This window comes from Callospermophilus lateralis, chromosome 3 (genome assembly GCF_048772815.1).
Source record: "Callospermophilus lateralis isolate mCalLat2 chromosome 3, mCalLat2.hap1, whole genome shotgun sequence".
Taxonomy (NCBI): Eukaryota; Metazoa; Chordata; class Mammalia; order Rodentia; family Sciuridae; genus Callospermophilus; species Callospermophilus lateralis.
Window position 1 is genome coordinate 106,777,780 of NC_135307.1, and position 18,519 is coordinate 106,796,298.

The 18,519-nt window shown below is 40.1% G+C and overlaps 1 protein-coding gene across 4 annotated transcripts in view; it reads left to right on the forward strand.

The window, feature by feature from the left end:
• The window catches only part of Tln2 (talin 2), a 394,566-nt gene that overhangs the window by 208,245 nt on the left and 167,802 nt on the right, over window positions 1-18,519 (forward strand). For all 4 annotated transcript variants that reach the window (XM_076850883.2, XM_076850885.2, XM_076850886.2 and 1 more), the window contains 5 exons: window positions 10,660-10,831; window positions 12,821-12,918; window positions 14,524-14,653; window positions 15,438-15,590; window positions 17,294-17,436. In XM_076850883.2, the coding sequence (XP_076706998.2) occupies window positions 10,696-10,831; window positions 12,821-12,918; window positions 14,524-14,653; window positions 15,438-15,590; window positions 17,294-17,436 (660 nt within the window). In that variant the 5' untranslated portion in view covers window positions 10,660-10,695. The remainder of the gene's footprint in view (window positions 1-10,659; window positions 10,832-12,820; window positions 12,919-14,523; window positions 14,654-15,437; window positions 15,591-17,293; window positions 17,437-18,519) is intronic.

Genomic DNA, 18,519 nt, shown 5'->3' on the forward strand with positions numbered 1-18,519 from the left:
TAGAACCCTCAAGAACTCCCAGCCACATAGTCTCTTTGTTATGACTTCATCCATGAATCACATAGACATTGGAAGGCCTTTAGTGATCACATCAACTGAGGTCCTCTTCCAGACTTATCACACTGCATTGCTCTTTGTTTTCTTCCCCTAACCCTGTGGGAGCTTTTGGAGAGCCAGCCTGGGCTCCTCTCTCCATGAAAGCATTGGTCTAACAAATGGCCCTCAGGATTCTACCTAGGTCATATGTGTGCTGGGGGAGTTGAAACCCCTTGGGTGCAAGATTAACCTTACTTGATCCTGTTTATTGCCCTAACATCTCAATGCAGTATCTTATATATTTTATGTGATTGATAAATAATTAAGATATTGCTTAATCAGTCTTGCTTCCCCCTCTCTGTTGTTGTTACCTAACCTTAGAATCTAGACCTTATTTTCTGCGTCCATTAGACTAATGAACCATAGATATGTCTGCATGTTGGGGTAGTTATGCTGAACATGGCGGGAGATTCCACAGAGAGACATTCTGTCACTGTTACTTTACATAATGGAGCAGTGGTCTTACAAAGAAGAAAGCCATTCCATTTCATCAGGATTAAAGTATTGAAAGTAGGCTTCTGTTGTAGTTAAGTTTATTTAATTCCTGAAAGATGTCTATATAACAACAACAGCAATCAAAATTACCCAAATCCCCAAATACTAAGGTTCTACCACTTCAATAAAATGTTATGTGGGATGCTTATAGGCAAATGTGGAAGAGAGTAAATTCTACATAGCTTCATAGATCCTATTGTTTAAGACGTTTTCCATGTTGCAATGTAGCTTTGTTGGGTAGTACAGAATAATGGTATTGTAGCAAGGAGCATATGGGGTTAGGGTCCCACCCTCCATTGCTTATCAGCTCTGGGACCTTGGGCACAACATATGCATGCACTTGATTATGCCTTGGCCTGCACCATCACCTGCATCTATGCCTATTCTTATGTGTTCTTAGGCTCATGTTAATAATTTCTCCACAGATTACTACTTATTGTTGATGCTATTATTAGTCAATTCATGTCAAAGGACCTACATTTAGGAAAATTATAATAATTAAAATTGGGCCCCACTTAACCTGGATAAGTATGTCAGTTTTATAGGTTTTTTATTATAAAGTACCACAGACTGCTTGTATTATTAAATGACAGAATTTGATCGTTGCATGGTTCTGAACCTGGGAAGTCCAAGATCATGGTGTTGGCAGCCTTGGTTCCTTTTGAGGCTATGAATGAAGGGTCTACCCCAGGCCTCCCTTGTTGGCTTAGAGTTGGCCTCTTCTCCCTGTGTCTTTACATCACCTTTCTCATATCTAATTTCTCCTCCTTTTATAAGAAAAGCAGTCATTTGGGGTTACCATTGACCCTGCATTAGTCGGCATTCTGTCACTGTGACAAAGTATCTGAAAAACTAACTTAAAACAAGGGAAAGTTTATTTTGGCTCATGGTTCAGAAGTATCAAGCTATGTTGCTTTGGGCCTATGACAGCACAGTATATCGTGGCAGGAACATCTGTCACTTCATGGTGGCAAAGAAATAGGAAGAGGTTATGGTTTTGGCCCCCACAGGCTGGGGATCAAATACATGAGCCTTTTGGGAATATTCAAGATCCAAACTATAGCTAATTAATTAATTTTAACTTAATTGTCTCTGTAAAGACCCCATCTCAAATAAGGCCATAGGCTCACAGGCTGTGACTAGGGATTAAGACTTCAATATGTGAATTTGAGGGAGGGGGACACAATTCAGCCCCCAACACTGATTTAGGTATTCTTTTGGGTGACAGGATGAATATCGGTTTTACAAGCCAATATTGACAGATGACAAAAGATTGTATCATAATCCCTGTTAATGAGGCACTTTTAAAGTCAAATTTCCTTAGTCTTGACATTTCTTTAGGGATCCTTATCTTTTGCTGTTTCTCTCTTGATTGGTCTTTGCATTTCTTTCATTATCTTTCCACTTTTATCTTGAGTATTGTATTTGTTTTTTAAATTGTTTTCTAAGAATAAGCCTGGGTTGTAGATAAACAAATAAATGTGACAGTATCTTAAAATAAGCCTTTAAAATGCTCTGCTATCCTCAGTTGTGCTGTTGAGAATTCATCATTTCAAGGTTCCCTCTATGGGGACATGTTTTTCTTCCTTGTGTTTATTGATGAAGTGAAATTTATATGTGCAGACTTAAATATGATTTGTTTTTGTTATTTGGAAATGTAAATCTTATTCATAACTCACTGATTCAATTGGCAAGACTTTTGATCTGGCATTATTTTATTAAGGATAGGATAGATGATACTCCATCAGAATATTTAAATTTAGTTAAAATCTTTTTGTAATTCTGGTTCAATCTAGAAGGCAGTTCTAGAAACTTGGGCATACAGAAGTTAGAGTAATGATATTTACCAGGTACATCCTTACTATTTTTTTGTAGTAAAGTTGAATTCAATCTTTTCTCCTTCTGTCATTTGCACTGTTGGTAATATATTTTGTAATTTATGTTAAGCATCTATCTCTTCTCTATTTTCTGTAAATCTGGTTTATTGCCTGTGCCAGATGTTTTTTCTCCTATTCATTCCTTTGTCCATTCTGTCTCTTAATCTGGTCCCTTGTAGCTTGAGTCTTGGATGGCAGGATATTTCTGTGGGGTGGACTGAACTATAAAGCCTGGATTGATTATTGGCTTTCACAGTGGCTAATGCATATTCATTCAGTCACCCTATAAATCAGACTGCTGATATCTGCACATTAGGGTCCTCTAATTTCTTGTCTTGATATCTTCTGAGTTTTCTGTAAAAATATTGATAATTCCTTTTAAAAAAGGAGAGGATATTTGGCTTAAGAAAATCTGAAATAAAAAAGAAAGAAGATTTCAAATAGAAAAAAATTATTACTCTAACCTTATTTCTGAGAGTGAAAACTTGCAAAGAGTTGGTATGCACAAAAACAAAAACACAGCTAAGTAATTATGGGACCTTATGATGTATTATAGTTCTACTGAAAATAAATTTTCAATAGAACTTGTAATATTGCAGGAAATTATTATTATGAAATTAGAATGGAGAAAATTAAATACAGAATCATATATAGTATATCATCTCAACTACTTAAAAATATGCAGATGATATAAGAAGATGTATCTAGATGTTAGCAGAGCTGAGCTGTGGTGAACTGGGGAGAGACATGGAAGTCTGGATTGAGACAGATGGGTTTAAGTCTTACCCTCTTTGTGTGTTCTTGTTACTCATACTGCATGAACTGTATTAAACCTGCTTTGTCCAGGGTGAATGGGACCTACTCACAGCATCAGTAAGCAAAGTATTTTCTTCCCATCTTCCTCCAGGTTTGATCTGGAAAATACTGAATTTTACTCCTCCTACCCCCAGATCATTGTAGGGCAAAGCTTTATTTTTTTCAAGTGAAAGCTAGTAAAAGTGTACCCATCACAGTAATGTGCCTTAAAGACAAAGCTTCTGTTTATCAGCCTCCGCAGCAGCCAGGAGCATCTGAGATTTTATAGGCTTGACAGCAAGGGTCAGAAAAACCAAATAATGGGAGGAGTTATTCCCAGTTCCCCAAATGAATGGTAAATAATTCACAGTTCTCCTGGTCTTGACCTTTACTTTTATTTTTATTCTATTTTTTCTTGGACATGACCTTTTATTTTTCTATCATATCTGTTTTTGTAAAAAGCCTATTTTCAATCATCTGAATAAGTTAAGGTACAAAAGAATTCAAATCCAAAGTTCAATTCAGAGCCACCTTCTTTCTGTAGCTTGCAACGAGGGAGAAAACAGCAGAGAGACCAAACAGTAGAGTTCAATAGGACTGGAACATATGGATGACTTATTCAGCAGTCTTGGCCATCACAGGTACAATGAGATTGCTGCAGAGCCAATGCAACTTTTAGTTGTCCAACAAAAAAACTACATATTCCACATGCAAGGAAGTAATTCATTTATCTTCCCAGATCCTCTGTTTTATAATCTATGAAAGAAAGATGCAAAAAAGAAAAAAAATCACTCTTACTTTCTAGCCCATTAAGCACATCCATTGACACTATGTATTTGAAAGTACTACAGAGCTCTGGAGCACCAAAGAATTACCAGGAGATAGCAGGTGGTCCAGCAAAGCACCTGAGGGCCAGGGCTAAGAGCAGGCCTGCTGGCTGTGGTGGCGTGAAAAACTAATGGGTAGAAGCAAAGCCAAATGCCGGGCTGGAGGGTTGAGTAACAAAGAGATACTGCTAAGGAGGGTAGGGCATTTCAGATACATGGGCTAAAATAATTAGGCAATTGTGCAGGGATTGAACATACATCCATGTGGTTAGTGTAGAGAGTTCTTATTTGGAAGTGGGCAGATGAGGCTCAGTGGTGGATGGGGTCTTGATCCTTGGGCTAAGCAGTTTGAACCCAATTGCCTCTGCATTTCAGAATGCTATGTGCATTACAAATCAGCTCTAAGTAAATCCATAAAGCTTTGAAAACATAAGCATCTGCTGCCCTCCCGTTCCACATTTCTTCTAGCATTTTCCCACTCACTGCCAGACTTCTGTATTCTTCTATAGCACGCTACCATTCCTTCTGCAGAAGCTCCTCATAATAAGGCATCTTTAATAAAGGGAAGCTTTCAGCTAATTTGCCTGAAAGGTTCTGAGACTTAGGATTCTAAAGCAGTGAGAGGTAATAAGTGCACATACACACTTTTATAGCAAAGTTAACTTGGGAACAAATCTTTACAAACAATGAGAGTCAATGATGGAATTTAAGGTGCCAGTGCCAAAGCTGACTGGTGATAGAAAGCTGAGTTGGAGGGATCCTTGGAGTACACACCCCTGAGGAGCCCTCTCGGTTCTTGTGGCCTTGTGAGGAGGTCTTCTGGTTTTCTTGCAGTGTGTTGGGAAGAGCTCTTGACTTCAAGATTATAGTTTTTTCAAATGGAAATGGCAAAGAGGACCAAAAGGGTTTTTCATTGTCTGGAGCCTATATTGTAGGCACTTTCTCTGGTTCTTTTAGTGGAGGGAGAAATGCTGACTTGCCCCTCCATTCCTGTTTTAAGTAAATATACATTAGCCCTTCTCTAGGGACTTTATTGTGAGCAGTTCACTTGGCCCTTGGGGAGCAGCCAGTGATTCTTAACTGACGTGGCTTTGGTTCTTTCTTGAGTTTTTTGTATGCTGAGATAAACTTTATCTTATGAGCTTGGGGTTGAGCCTCTATGGTTCCTGGAACTGATTGTCAATGAGTAGCCATAATTTGGTCTAGTGTGACACTATGTATTTGAAAGTACTACAGAGCTCTGGACATCCTTTAGTCTTGACATTGGTGTGAATAATTCTTAATTACTTTTTAAAAATCAATTTAAATATTTCCATGAAGTACATAATAATTCTATAAATATTTATTGAGCATCTACTGAGTGCTGGGCACTGAGCTGAGATTCAAACGTGACTATCATAATGCAGCCCTTGCTATAGAGGTCAGGAGGGGAAATGGCCCTCTCATGACAAATGTATTCCTGATACCATGTAGTATAGACATCTTATTTCTGGTATACTGGGAACAGGCAAGAATATACAATGGTGGCCCTGTGGGTTACTTAGGGTCAACCACTACCTGGGATTTATATGGTCCTACCTAGCCTGTTGTTCACACTCATTGGGTAGCTAATCATTTCTCCTGTACTACTTCTCCACTTGACTTTTAATGATGGTTACTTCAAGTTGAAGTATTCAAAGTCAAATAGTAGTCCTGGCCTCTCTTGCCTCTTTGAAGAAAACTAATGAGGTTTTCCGTCACCTTATTTTGCTGTGGAGGGGAGCATGATTGTCTTGGACCATGGATATGAGTCACATGGAAAAATCATGTCACTTGTGTGCATTGTTGTTTTCCCTGAGTTTATAATTAGCGCCTTTACAAATTGTATATGTGGGGATAAGGGGAGCTGCTCCACTAAGACTTTGCCCCCTGGGTTCTCACCATTTGAGAATGGGTAGGAGGGGCACTGTTGAGGTAGGAGGGAAGACAAGGTTGTTAAGGAGAGCCTGAGAATTCATAGAAAAATTCATGTCCTTGACAGAGCTAGACAGGAGAAGAGGCCACAGGGGATCTCCAGCTGCCTGTCTGCTGGTCCCTTCTTAAATACAAGACAGCCATCTTGCAGGGAAGAGTTGACTTGACCTATTTTCCTGATGTTGGTACATCCCTGGCTGTGCCTGGTGTGCACAAGTGTATGGAGTCTGAATGCTCAAGGTGAGTAGCCAAGTATATGAGCCCTGACAGCCTAGAGAGCAATACAGAGGGTAAAACTTTGGCTTTTGCGGGCCCTTTGTGTAGCTATGACCCAGTGCATGGTGGGTTCTTACCTGCTAGAGGAACTACTCCTCCCTTACAGAGGAGCAGATAAGAGCTGGAGAGAAGGGAAAGCTCTTTGCTGGGCACTGCTTTGAGAAACTAGAATTGCTCATAGGAGCTTGAGATATAAACACAGTTGAAGAATAGGTTTATAAAGGCCTCTTTGTTATGAGGACATTTGGTTATGTGATACATGTATTATCAAACAGGGCAATATAACACCTCCAGAGCAGATATAGCCATCCACTATTAAGAGCAGCATCCTTCCAGTGGGTAATAGTGGAGAGGGAATGGGGATGTATCCAGCTCTTACTGTCCTGTAGATTAGAGGCCCTATTAAGATGAGGTCACCTGGCTCTCCAGTCTTGCCAAGTGACCCAGCACCTCTGCTTTACAGAGGAGTATGCAGAGCCCCAGCAGTGTCTCCCTTAGGTTAACACTGGACGGAATTTATTGACAAACCATAGGGTAGGAACTGATTGTGATGCCAGCTATGCTGTGTGGCTAGTAGAATTTTTTTCCTCTTGAGCCCTTGGGTTGGGGGAATCTGAGTGATTTCCAAGAAAACGACCTAAGAATTGCTCCGCAAGCACACTCAGGTTCACAGCTCATCCTCAGCTAGCACTGTATCTAGAAAAAGGCATGTTGTGTGTCTTGCATAAAAGATGGCACAGAATCTGTGTATTAAACCAAGGACTGACTAGAAGGTAAGGCTCCATATGAACAGGAGTTTTATCTATCATTACTCCCTAATGACTGTTATCTACTAGAATATAATAGATGCAGGATAAAGAATAAATGAATTTTGCAGCTCAAATGTAGCTGAATTCAGAAGTATGCTGCTTCCAGTGTTTCTCCAATCCCCAATCAGTAATGTTAATAACAAATCCTAAACTTAGCACTGTCTTCATGCCTTTTATGAATTTAATTTATTTAATTCACTAGCAACCTTATAGGTAGATCTATTATTCTCCCCCATTTCAATGAGGAGGAAACTGAGGCTGCTGATAACCAATGAAGTAACCAGCTCAGAGCTGTGCAGCTGGTAAGGCAGGGAGTATTGCATGGCTCTCACTTACCAGGCTGAAATCCAAGGGGTGGTTGCTCATCTTGACCAATGATGGGCATTTGTTTTGGAGAGGAGGTGGCCTTGGCTGGAGCTGGGCTTGTTTGTCCCTGGGTGGACTGGGGTGAACCTAAGAGGCCTCCTGGGCTGTTTACAGCACCCTAGGAGTAAGAAGTATTTATTTTAAAAGGAGGATGTCTGGATTTCACCATTGGTTCCATTGGCTCATCTTCTCCAACATATGCTACAGAACAGTTTCTGTATTGGTCTGAGTAACCTTCACACATATAACAAGGGCCCAAAAATGGTCAGAGTGAGAAGAGATTATGAAAGGAAGAATAATGTGAATTTCACGAACTTTTATTCTGTCTTTTACCAAAAGGTAAAAGAAAAGAAAAAGTCTTAAGATTTATTCTGAAAACATACATTCAAATTGGGGTAAAAGGAAAAAGAGTAGCCAGAATAGGGTCATACAATAGAGGTAGGGATTAGAAGGCAACACCACTACAAGCACTTGCGCACAAATTTGACTCTGAGCTTCCTTGTAGCCAAACCAGAAAAGGAAACCTGATCAGCCTTCCTAAGTCTGCACCATTAAAAAGCTTGGAGAAGAAGGAATTAGCAGAGGGCTTAGGATACAGAAGTGAAAACCAATGTCAGTTGCAAGCTGTCACAATGCTGTGCTGCCCAGAAAAATGTGACAATGGAGAAGGAGCACACATCTTTATCAAGACTATTGTCTGAGCTGCCTTGTTTGCTCAGATGTGTAGTGGATGTTGGAACCTGAGTGGCCTTCTGGCCACATTCTCACAAATATTGGAAATATATATTCATTTTAAGTTGACATTTCTAAGTTGCTACTCTCTTTTTGCCATAGGATAAAGCAAAGTACTTAATGCCAACAGGTATTCAATTTGAATAGAATCTTATTCTGTCATGAATGGTGCTAAAAACAGCTCAGTGCTACAGGTTTTGTGAGATAGTGACTAAATCAACACATGGACTTCAGACCTCATTTAGGTTTGGCTATGTGAGTTACCATCTTGCAAGATAATGATAAAAATGCTTTGTTTTACTTAAAAGTTTTAGTTTATCAGCATTTCTTTATATTCTTTGTTTTAAAAATATTTCTGCAAAATAAATTTTGGACTTGTTTCATGCTTGGGAAAACTTAATAAAATAAGGAGCCGGATACTAGGGTTTTTTACTCTTAGACCTGTGTGCAGTGCTCTTTGAGAGTAATTTGTTTGGCTTTTTTATTTTTTTCTTTTATAATGTGTTCCCATGTAGTAATAGTGATAGTTTTGAGCTATACTTGTTTTGGGGTGATACGAAAGTTGAGAACATATACTTCTTAATATCTGGTACTCCTCATTCTGTTGACCATCTACCATGACCTTGCCTCCATTCTATGGCCTGCCTCATCAAGTGTTAGGATGATATGTGGGAATCCAATGAGAATAGTTGGCTAAGCATTGAGTTTGTTAAGAAGCTCGTTCCATGAGAACTGGTTGCTTCCTGCTGTCTGAAGGGCAAGAGAGGAGAAGTGATGGGTGTGGAGGTCCAAGGCATTGCCAACTTGAGATTGAACTTGGATCACAACCTCCCTATCCAGCACCTTTTCCATGGACCAAGATTTTCCAGCTCCCCTCCTCTCCAAAGACCCAGGGTTAGCAACATGAGCCAGACCTGGAGTGGAGATAGTATGTGGTGAGAAGTAGCCTTTGGCTACCCTACCTCAATCACTGTAATAAGGTGGAAACTACGTCTACATGGGTAACTTCCTAATGGAATTTATATGCACCTTGAGATAAAAAGCCTCAAAAAGCATAAGATTGAACCTCCTACACTGCCCCCTTCCCAGTAAGTCTGCTCAGGAGATGAGTTTGTTCCTACAGAGCCTGCCCCTTGCCTCTATCTCCTGAACCCACTGCTGCACTCAGATTCTGGCCCTGCCCTCTTATCACCATTGTCAGAGACCACCGAGTTGCCAGATTCAATTGTTGTGTCATTCCTCATCTTATCTGACTCAGTCCACAATTCTCATCTCTCACTCCCTAGTTTTTCTAGTGTCTTCTACCTGGGTTATAGCTCCACCTGTCCATAGAATGCATCCCAAGAACCACCCCCTCCCTTCTGTATCTCCAGTAGCCTTCATTGTCCAGTTAATTTGGACAAATTTCCCCATCATGTTATCTTATTTTGCTGCTTTCCTAGCCATCTGCTTCCCAGCTCTCTGAGCTTCTCTCCTGTGATCCTCGTGACTGAACCCCAGAGCCTTGCTGTATCCTTCAGGGCTCACTGCTCCTGTCTGTGTCCTCAGCCTCCTCCAGGGCTCCAGTGTTCCATTCCACTCTGCCTTCTGCTCCCAGGCCTACATTATAGCTCAGTCTTCCCTTTCAGAAGGGAATCTCTCCCTGAATGCTAGAAGGGGAGCAGTCATTTGCTCTTGTGAAAGCCCAATTTTCAGCATGAGAAAGGTAGCCTTCATGCAATGATGTTTATAATACTCGTCCTGGGGAAAGAAAGGGATTAGACATCCCATCCTCTCTGCTGCATTCCATAAACAGCATCCTTGACATCAAAGACTGTGCCCTTCCCCACTGAGGGTTACAACCAGCCATACTTATAGATCTCAGCAGTTCAGGAAACCCTGCAATTGTCACCAGCCCCAGGGGACAAACCAACCCATAGAGTGATCTACAACACAGAAAATTTGTCCATTTATCTCTAGAGTTTAAATTTCATTGCCCCAAATTGGGAAGAGAATTGGCTAAATATGCCTATAAAAAGAAGGGTGAAGTGGAGATGTTATATATGGCTTATATAGTCCTTAATATTGCAAATGTAAACTTATTGGAGATTTTGAAATTCTCTTAATATGTCAGCAATCCTACCACTGCCCAGGCTACAAAAAATTGATTTGATTTTGGGCAGATTCTTTGTAAATGCTGTTGTTAATGAAGGAGTAGTGTATCTTGACATTCCTCAAATAAGAAATATTTTCGCAGATAAAATTCACTCAGAATGTAAACAGCAGTCAGAATGACTTCACAGAGGGTCAATCTGGATGGTGGATTTTAAGAATTGACTTGAGAGTTCAGTATTTTGTGTTTTTTGTTGCTCTGGTGTTTTTTGTTTTGTTTTTGTTTGTTTATTTGTTTCCTATAATTGTGAGCATTAGGGCTTGCCTCTCTGTGTTTTCCAGAAGTTCTAAGTGAGACCCTTCAAGTCATCTGGGAAAATGGTGGCCCTGTCCTTAAAGATTTGCGTCCGCCATTGCAACGTGGTGAAGACCATGCAGTTTGAACCTTCTACAGCTGTGTATGATGCCTGCCGAGTCATTCGGGAACGGGTACCAGAGGCACAAACAGGACAAGGTGGGTCATGGGTTACTCACTAGCTTCTGAAAATCTATATTCTTCACTCTGTAGCTGAAGGAACAGATACTCTGAGTGTGCATGTGTCTCCTAGTGTGTATGTTGTAAATGAAGTGTCTTCTTAGACTGGATACTCCTTGCTTCCTATGGGAGGCTTGTGATTGATGGTGTGGATCTCAAGTCATCAGCAAGGCCATACCTCTTATCTTGACCCTCCCACATGTCAGCATGGTGCTCTGAAGTTTACAAACCACTTTTTGATATATCATCTCATTTGCCCAATAAAGGACAACAAATCTGCCCTAACACATATTGGTTATTTATATCCTGAGCCCTGTTCCATGTGCAGGAACACTTTTCTCTGCTATCAGAACGCAGGGAAACTCTTATAGTACAAGCCCTTTGACGGGAGCTTTATATATTTTTTCTCACATCTTAAAAACCAGTAAAGTGGGTGTGTTGTAATATACTATGTTTGGTGTTTGAGTCAGCCACTGCCCCCATTAATCTGAGTTTAAGCAGAAACCCTTGATTCAATTGACTTTACTTCTCCTGTTTTCTTTTCTCCACATTCTCTTTTCTTATTTAGGTGTTTATTTGACTAAAGTTGAGAAATCAGGGTCACATTAAGTGGAGAAGCCTTTAGTGTGAAATTAGGTAAAATTTTCCAGAAAAAAAATTGGAAAGATAATAGTCAAATGTAGCATTCAGAGTTGATGATAAGTAAGAACAGGCCTTTGGAGAACATCCAGTTTTCACAAAATTTCTGATCCTTTGGTCTGAAAGTATTACTGATGTTATTCAAAATGCTGTGCTGTTTCTAGGGTACTCCGAAATAAAAAGAAAAGTTTGCTGACAGCCCCACTTTACACCTTACTCCAAGATCTGAATGACCAGTCAGTTCTGATGGCTTATGTTTTGGCTCCTTTTTTGTTCTTTTCTGTCAGATTTTTAAAAAAACTTTTTTGGGGAGCTGGGGCTGTGGCTCAGTGGTAGAGCGCTCACCTAGCACGTGCGAGGCCCTGGGTTTGATCCTCAGCACCACATATACATAAAGTTATTGTGTGCAACTACAACTAAAAAATAAATAAATAAACATCTTTAAAAAAAAATTGGGGGGCCAGATTTCCATAAGGTCTGGTGAACGTATAAACTGTTAAAGACCTGGAAGTTGTTTTCCTGAGAAGCGGAAGAAGCTCAGATGCTCTTCTGGGTCTCTGAGGTTTCCTTAATTATGTAAAGGAAGAGAGAGGTCTTCAGGAGAATAAGCTGCACCTGCTCCCTTTGGACTTCCTAGGAAGGAATAAGGAGTCTCTACAGAGAACATAGAGTTTAGCTTTCCAACGCTTCCCCTAGTTTAATGGTAGTGGGGACAAGGAATTCCTGCCAAACCTTTCTAGCATGCCTGTTGGTATCTTTCAGGGCATGAAGGCCCATCTGCCCCCATTTGCCTCAGGCTTGGAGGGCCACTTCCTCAGTTTCTCTTCTCTTTCTCCATGGGTTCTTATTTTTTTTTATTTTTTATTTTTATTGTTGTTTGTTCAAAACATTACATAGTTCTTGACATATCATATTTCACATTTTGATTCAAGTGGGTTATGAACTCCCATTTTTACCCCGTATACAGATTGCAGCATCACATTGGTTACACATCCACTGATTTACATATTGCCATACTATGACCTTATTTTTACATCAAGATTAGAGAACACAGTCAAGTGTATTTAAAAGGAAACTGGAAGTGCTTTGTCTTAGGTTTTCCTAAATTTCAGACAATTCTAGCCCACTGATCCTAGGAAATATGAACCTTATTTTGGAGTATTGCTTCTGTCACTCAACTCTTCTTCCTCCTGATCTGCTTAGGTATCATGTCTATATGTGTTGTCAAAAGGGAACAGGTCTCTCTAGTGAAAGAGAACACCCACATCCTTGCCGAGTCCACCGGCTCTGGGCCTTGGTCACTGCTTTTTCTTTTTGTTTATGTTCCAGCTTCTGACTATGGGCTGTTTCTTTCGGATGAAGACCCCAGGAAAGGGATTTGGCTGGAAGCAGGCAGAACACTGGATTACTACATGTTGCGAAATGGGGTACGCAGCTGGTACTGACTTGATTCCCTGTCACTTTGTATCTGGGCCTTTGGTGAAAGCCAACATCATTACACTTTTTTGATTCATGGTGTCTTGTTAATAGTTTCCATGAAGTGTGCTTTTGAGATTGTCCAAGTGGTGAGAAAATATCAATAATCCAGATTCTTGAAATTATACAGAGAGATTGGAACAGGTTGGGTTAGTATATTAAGCAGTCCTGGATGGGCTGGGAGCAGAGGCCTAGATGGGAGGGAGAACAAAGTGTAATCCTGAAGATAGTCTGATAGTCTAAGACGGAATAGTAATTACCATTTTGTTTTTGAAAAAAAACAAACTTCAGCCAGGTGTGGTGGCACATGCCTGTAATCCCAGTAGCTCGAGAGACTGAAGCAGGAGGATCGTGAGTTCAAAGCCAACCTCTTTCCCTAGTTTAATGGTAGTGGGGACAAGTCCCTTCTTTCTTTCCCACTTCTAATTAAGCAACTTATTGAGATTCTGTCTCTAAATAAAATACAAAACAGGACTGGGGATGTGGTTGAGTGCCCCTGAGTTCGATCCCCGGTACCCAAAAAAAGAAACTTCAAATTGGAGATGAACGTTTAATAACCATTGGTAATAGTCACAACAAAGGAGTTGTTCAGTGGAAGGGGGTGAGGGTGTGAGTAAAGACATGTTGAATATTCTGTTCTACTTAGCCAATAAGATACTGGGGGTTTTGGTACTTTGTGTGAATTGGACCTATCAGATTGGCCAGCATGCCATAAAGCGGAGTGAAATATTTGATTAATGAATTAATTTCCCCTGCATAGGTTTATTGTTAAGTAGTAAGAAAGAGGTCTCTTAAAAACAAACAAACAAACGAAACAAAACGAAACAAAAACTCCAAAACTTACTAGCCCTGCTTTGTTTTACCATTATTATATGTTACTTCACTCTTGTGAAAACCACTCCTACTGTCATATGCCCTGTGAAGAATTATGGGGATATTGCTTATGTCCATTATTATGTAAAATTCAAATATAGTAAACAGTTTTCAGGTAAAATTTTATAAATAATTTTTATATGTATGGGTAGTAAAAATTTTTCACGGCAGATACTCACTATCACCTTTTTTAAAAATAGTTTTTTAGTTGTTGATGAAATTTATTTTATTTATTTATATGTGGTGCTGGGAATTGAACCCAGTGCCAAACACATGCTAGGCAAGCGCTCTACCACTGAGCCATAACCCCAGCCCCTCACTACCATCTTTTGAAAAGGGCTGCATGCATTTCCTTCTGCTAATTCTCATTAATTCAACTCTTACCTTTCACAGAACACAGGCCACATTTATTCTAAAGAGGGTAGTTTTCAGTCATTGAGCTGCAGGTACTCCTTCTTGAGGTACAGTTTCACTACCAGGTTTTTAAGAAATCTTTCTCAGAACAACTATTTGCACTGGAGATTCTGTCATAGCAGAGCATTAGCACCCCAGGACAACAAAGGATTATTTTGAAAGAATAAGGAAATAGCATCTACTGGGCACTCATTTTTTTTTTTTTTTAAAGAAAAATGTTCAAGGTTGTAACCTAGTTTCTGACTCTTGTGAAATGATTTGTGGTCTAGGATATTTTGGAGTATAAAAAGAAACAGAGGCCTCAGAAAATCCGGATGCTGGATGGGTCTGTGAAAACAGTGATGGTGGATGACTCCAAGACGGTGGGGGAGCTCCTGGTCACCATTTGCAGCAGGATAGGTGAGCACACCCACAACTCATGTCTGTTTCTGCTTTGTTTTTAATAACTCGCCTCCTTTCTTTTCCACTTCTAATTTGATGTCTAGGGAATTTTAAAAATGCCTTAACACATTAAATTAGGCCTAATCCCAAGAGAGTGTGTCCATTCTTCTGATTTGCCAGTCCACTAACTGGTACTACAAACATGTGAACTTCTCACTAAGTCACATTTGAAGGCTTTTATTTCCCCCTCAGAAAACAAAAAAGAGATTTCTCGATGGAAAGTAGTTTTTTAAGGATGTATTCACCCTGACCTGATGCTGGCACTGTATGCAAACATCATTGGTGTCCAGGATCTTCTTGAATACTCATGCAAATGGCCTATGTAATCAACTCTCAGATAGATTTTCTTCTTGTACCCTCTATTAGTCTCCCCAGAGAACAACTCTGCCTCCCTCCCACATGAAGCCCTTCAAATATTTGAAAAGTCACCTTGTAGATTTTAGTTTCCTCTTCATGGAAAGCATACTCAATTCCTTCACACACTTATTTGTCATCATCCTCTGCATGGCCTCTACTTTGTTCTCGTTTCTCAAATATCAGTCTAGAGAACTGCACCTGGCATTTCCAATGTGACTTCACCAGCTGAACATCCTTCATTGACATGTGGCTTCCGATCCACATGTGAGGAAAGTCTCTTTCTGTCCTCCGCCAACAGAGACTATCTACAATATCTCAGGCCCTATATGGAAGGAATTGACAGAAGTTTAATCATTGAGAATTATAACCTAATTTCTATTGTTAGGAATAACGAATTATGAAGAATACTCTTTAATCCAAGAAACCATTGAAGAAAAGAAAGAGGAAGGGACGGGTACACTTAAAAAAGATAGGACGTTGTTACGAGATGAGAGGAAGATGGAGAAGTTGAAGGCCAAGCTTCACACAGACGATGACTGTAAGTGTTTGGGGAGCAAGCAATACCAAGGCTCTGCTATGCCTCATTCTCTCCCACCATCCCATGACCCAAAGGCAGGATTTATAATATGTAAATATTTTGGCTTGTGTCACTAAAGATGAAGACTTCTAAAGAAACAAACAAAAAAACTGTAATACCATTTCACATCTAAAAAAATTTCATTATATCAAATATATAAATTGTGTTTGTATTTTCTTCATTACGTTCTCAATCTTTATTAATAGTTTTAACTGTGATCCAAATAAGGTTGGCTGATGTACCACTTAACTGTTTTAATGAAGTAAGTTCCCTCTCAATCTCTTAATTATTTTCTTGCAATTTGTGTATGTGTGTGTGTGTATGTGTGTGTGTGAAGAAACCTGGTTAGTTGTATAGCATTTCCTACACTGTGGATTTTGGTGACTGCACACCTCGGGTGTTATGCAACATGTCCCTGTGTCCCTTTTACTCTCTTAGATCTGGAAGCTTGTTTATGTACATGTATGTATTAATGAAGTTGTTTCTGATTGTCTTTTGGTGAGGGGGAGACATGTTACCAACATGTTACCAGCCCTCTGTGAGTATTGTTTAGATCCATTATTTCCTAAATGTTTAAAAATCAGTGATAAAATTTTATCTTAGGAAAATCATTTTTCACAGCCACTTCGTTAATCCATGGAAAGGTGGCATATAATCGCACATACCTCAGCAAGCCTGCTATGTGTGTCCTGCTGCCCACCCTCCACCAAGAGCATCCTAATTCATCACACAGGTCACTTGGGCCTTCAGACCTCCTTGTTCTTGCTCTTGCCGCAGTGCTGGGATGACATCATCACTGTCATTATGTTTATTGATCTTTGGTGGGGCCTTCATTTCCTCTGACACTTTCTCTATTCCCTTTTCTTTCTGCTTCATTAGATTTTCAGTTACATACTTCTTTCCAAGAGATTTTAGTAGACAAATCCCAAGGATTTTTTAATGTGTGCACAATACTCTCCCAGGTGCTGGGGAAGTGAGGTCTATCAGACACATTCCAAATGCTGAAGTTGCTTAGAATTTAGTGAGGCAGGTTGTAAATCCCTACCCTCACCACATATGTTAAGCCCAGAGAGGAATGAAGGAGAGTGCTGTGGACGTGCTTAGGGAAGTGATTGATTTCTTGCACCTAGATGGGAGACAAGTTTCTCTGACAGAAATTCAAGCTGGTCTTGGTCGGGGGGTGGTAGGGGGTAGTGTCTGCCATCTCCACCCTTTAGCGGTCTGGTTTCCCTCCATGACTCATTTTCTTCCTTTTCCACTTGGAGTCAGAGGTAAACTTGTTATACTCAGTGTCTTTGAAATCCTTCACTAGATGAGACTGTAGCATCTACTCTTGATTTAAAGGAAAATTCTGACTTGAGTTCTTAGCACAGAACACTATTTCCTTATTCTCACCCAGGAGAGAAACATATTATAAATTGATTGTAGTGCTTAACCTAACTTTAGGAATGGCTGGGGATTTTCTCCCTCATTTGCCTTTTGATCAGTCGTATGGTAGATGTGAAATTATTTAGTGAAGTTAAAAAGCACAGTTTTAACGTAAGAAGTATCTGTGACTATCTGCATTATAGAAATCCATGTCTTCGTTGCACTGCTGTTTTGGTAAATTCCTTTCACTTAAGAAGAAATATAAACACAGTTCTTTCCTATGTCTTGTGTTATAGTAAATTGGCTAGATCACAGCCGAACATTCAGAGAACAAGGAGTGGATGAAAATGAGACATTGCTGCTCAGGCGGAAGTTCTTCTACTCTGATCAGAATGTTGACTCGAGAGATCCCGTGCAGCTGAACCTGCTTTATGTCCAGGTACAACATTTCCTGCTCAGATACTGAGACTGTGAGCTTTTAGGAATCTCCTGGCTGGGTCTCTGGGGAGCAGGAGTCTGGCTCTGACTCCCACAGCCTTACAGTATCTGCTTTCCAAGGATGCTACTCTGGGTACCTCATGTTTGGTGGTGGTGCAGGCTGGTATTGGTATTGGGTGTGAGCTATTGGACGTCCAAAGAATGCCTTTCTGGGTTCTTTTCAGCTTACCAGATTGGGATGTGGTGGGCATTGTCCTCTGCCTGGCTTTGAGAGGCAGTTGTGTTCCTTTAACTGGCTCACCATTCCAAATACACTACAGCTCTATCAGCACCTTAGAACACCAGAGTATCAGTCAAAAAATCAGTACTTCTCAGTAACTGATAGCTAGCCCTTCAGATAACCTTTCATGTCTTTATCATGAACTAATTGTTTTAACTCAGAAGTCTTTTAACATATTTGAGTTGCAGTTTCCCCAGCATGTAAGATGAGGACTTTGCACTAGATTGACCCCAAGGTTTCTTTCAGCTCAAAGAAAACATCTTTTATATTTCTGCCACTTTCTTCTCACCCAGACTTCCTCTCCTATTTATTTACTTATCTACCCATGGAAATAATGCAAGGGTTGTATCCTGCAGCCATACCCTCTGCCTATATTGGGAAGTAAACACCTCCTTTTTTTTTAAGTGTGAGATATTGGTAAGTCCCCTTATGTTTTCCATATGTTCTGTGACCATCCTTGTGATGGCAGAGCTCAGTAGTTGCAACACAGACTATATGGCCCTGAAGGTCTTAAATGTTTACCATTTGGACATTTAGAGAAAATGTTTACTGACCTCTGCATTAGTGGATGAAAGGAATGGCAGGGAAAGAGGACTGAGAGATAAAAAAGACTGGGAGCAAGGGAGATAGAAAGGCAGAGAGAAGATGCTTGTAGGTTCAAGGTCCACAGTGATAGCCAAAAGATCTAAGGATGGTCTGGGGTCTTGTAACTGGAGAAAGGAAAGACAGAAGAAACGAAGAGCAACATAGCAATGGATGGAGAACTTGTCCTTCCCCAAACATCCAGGGAAGTATGTATGTGTT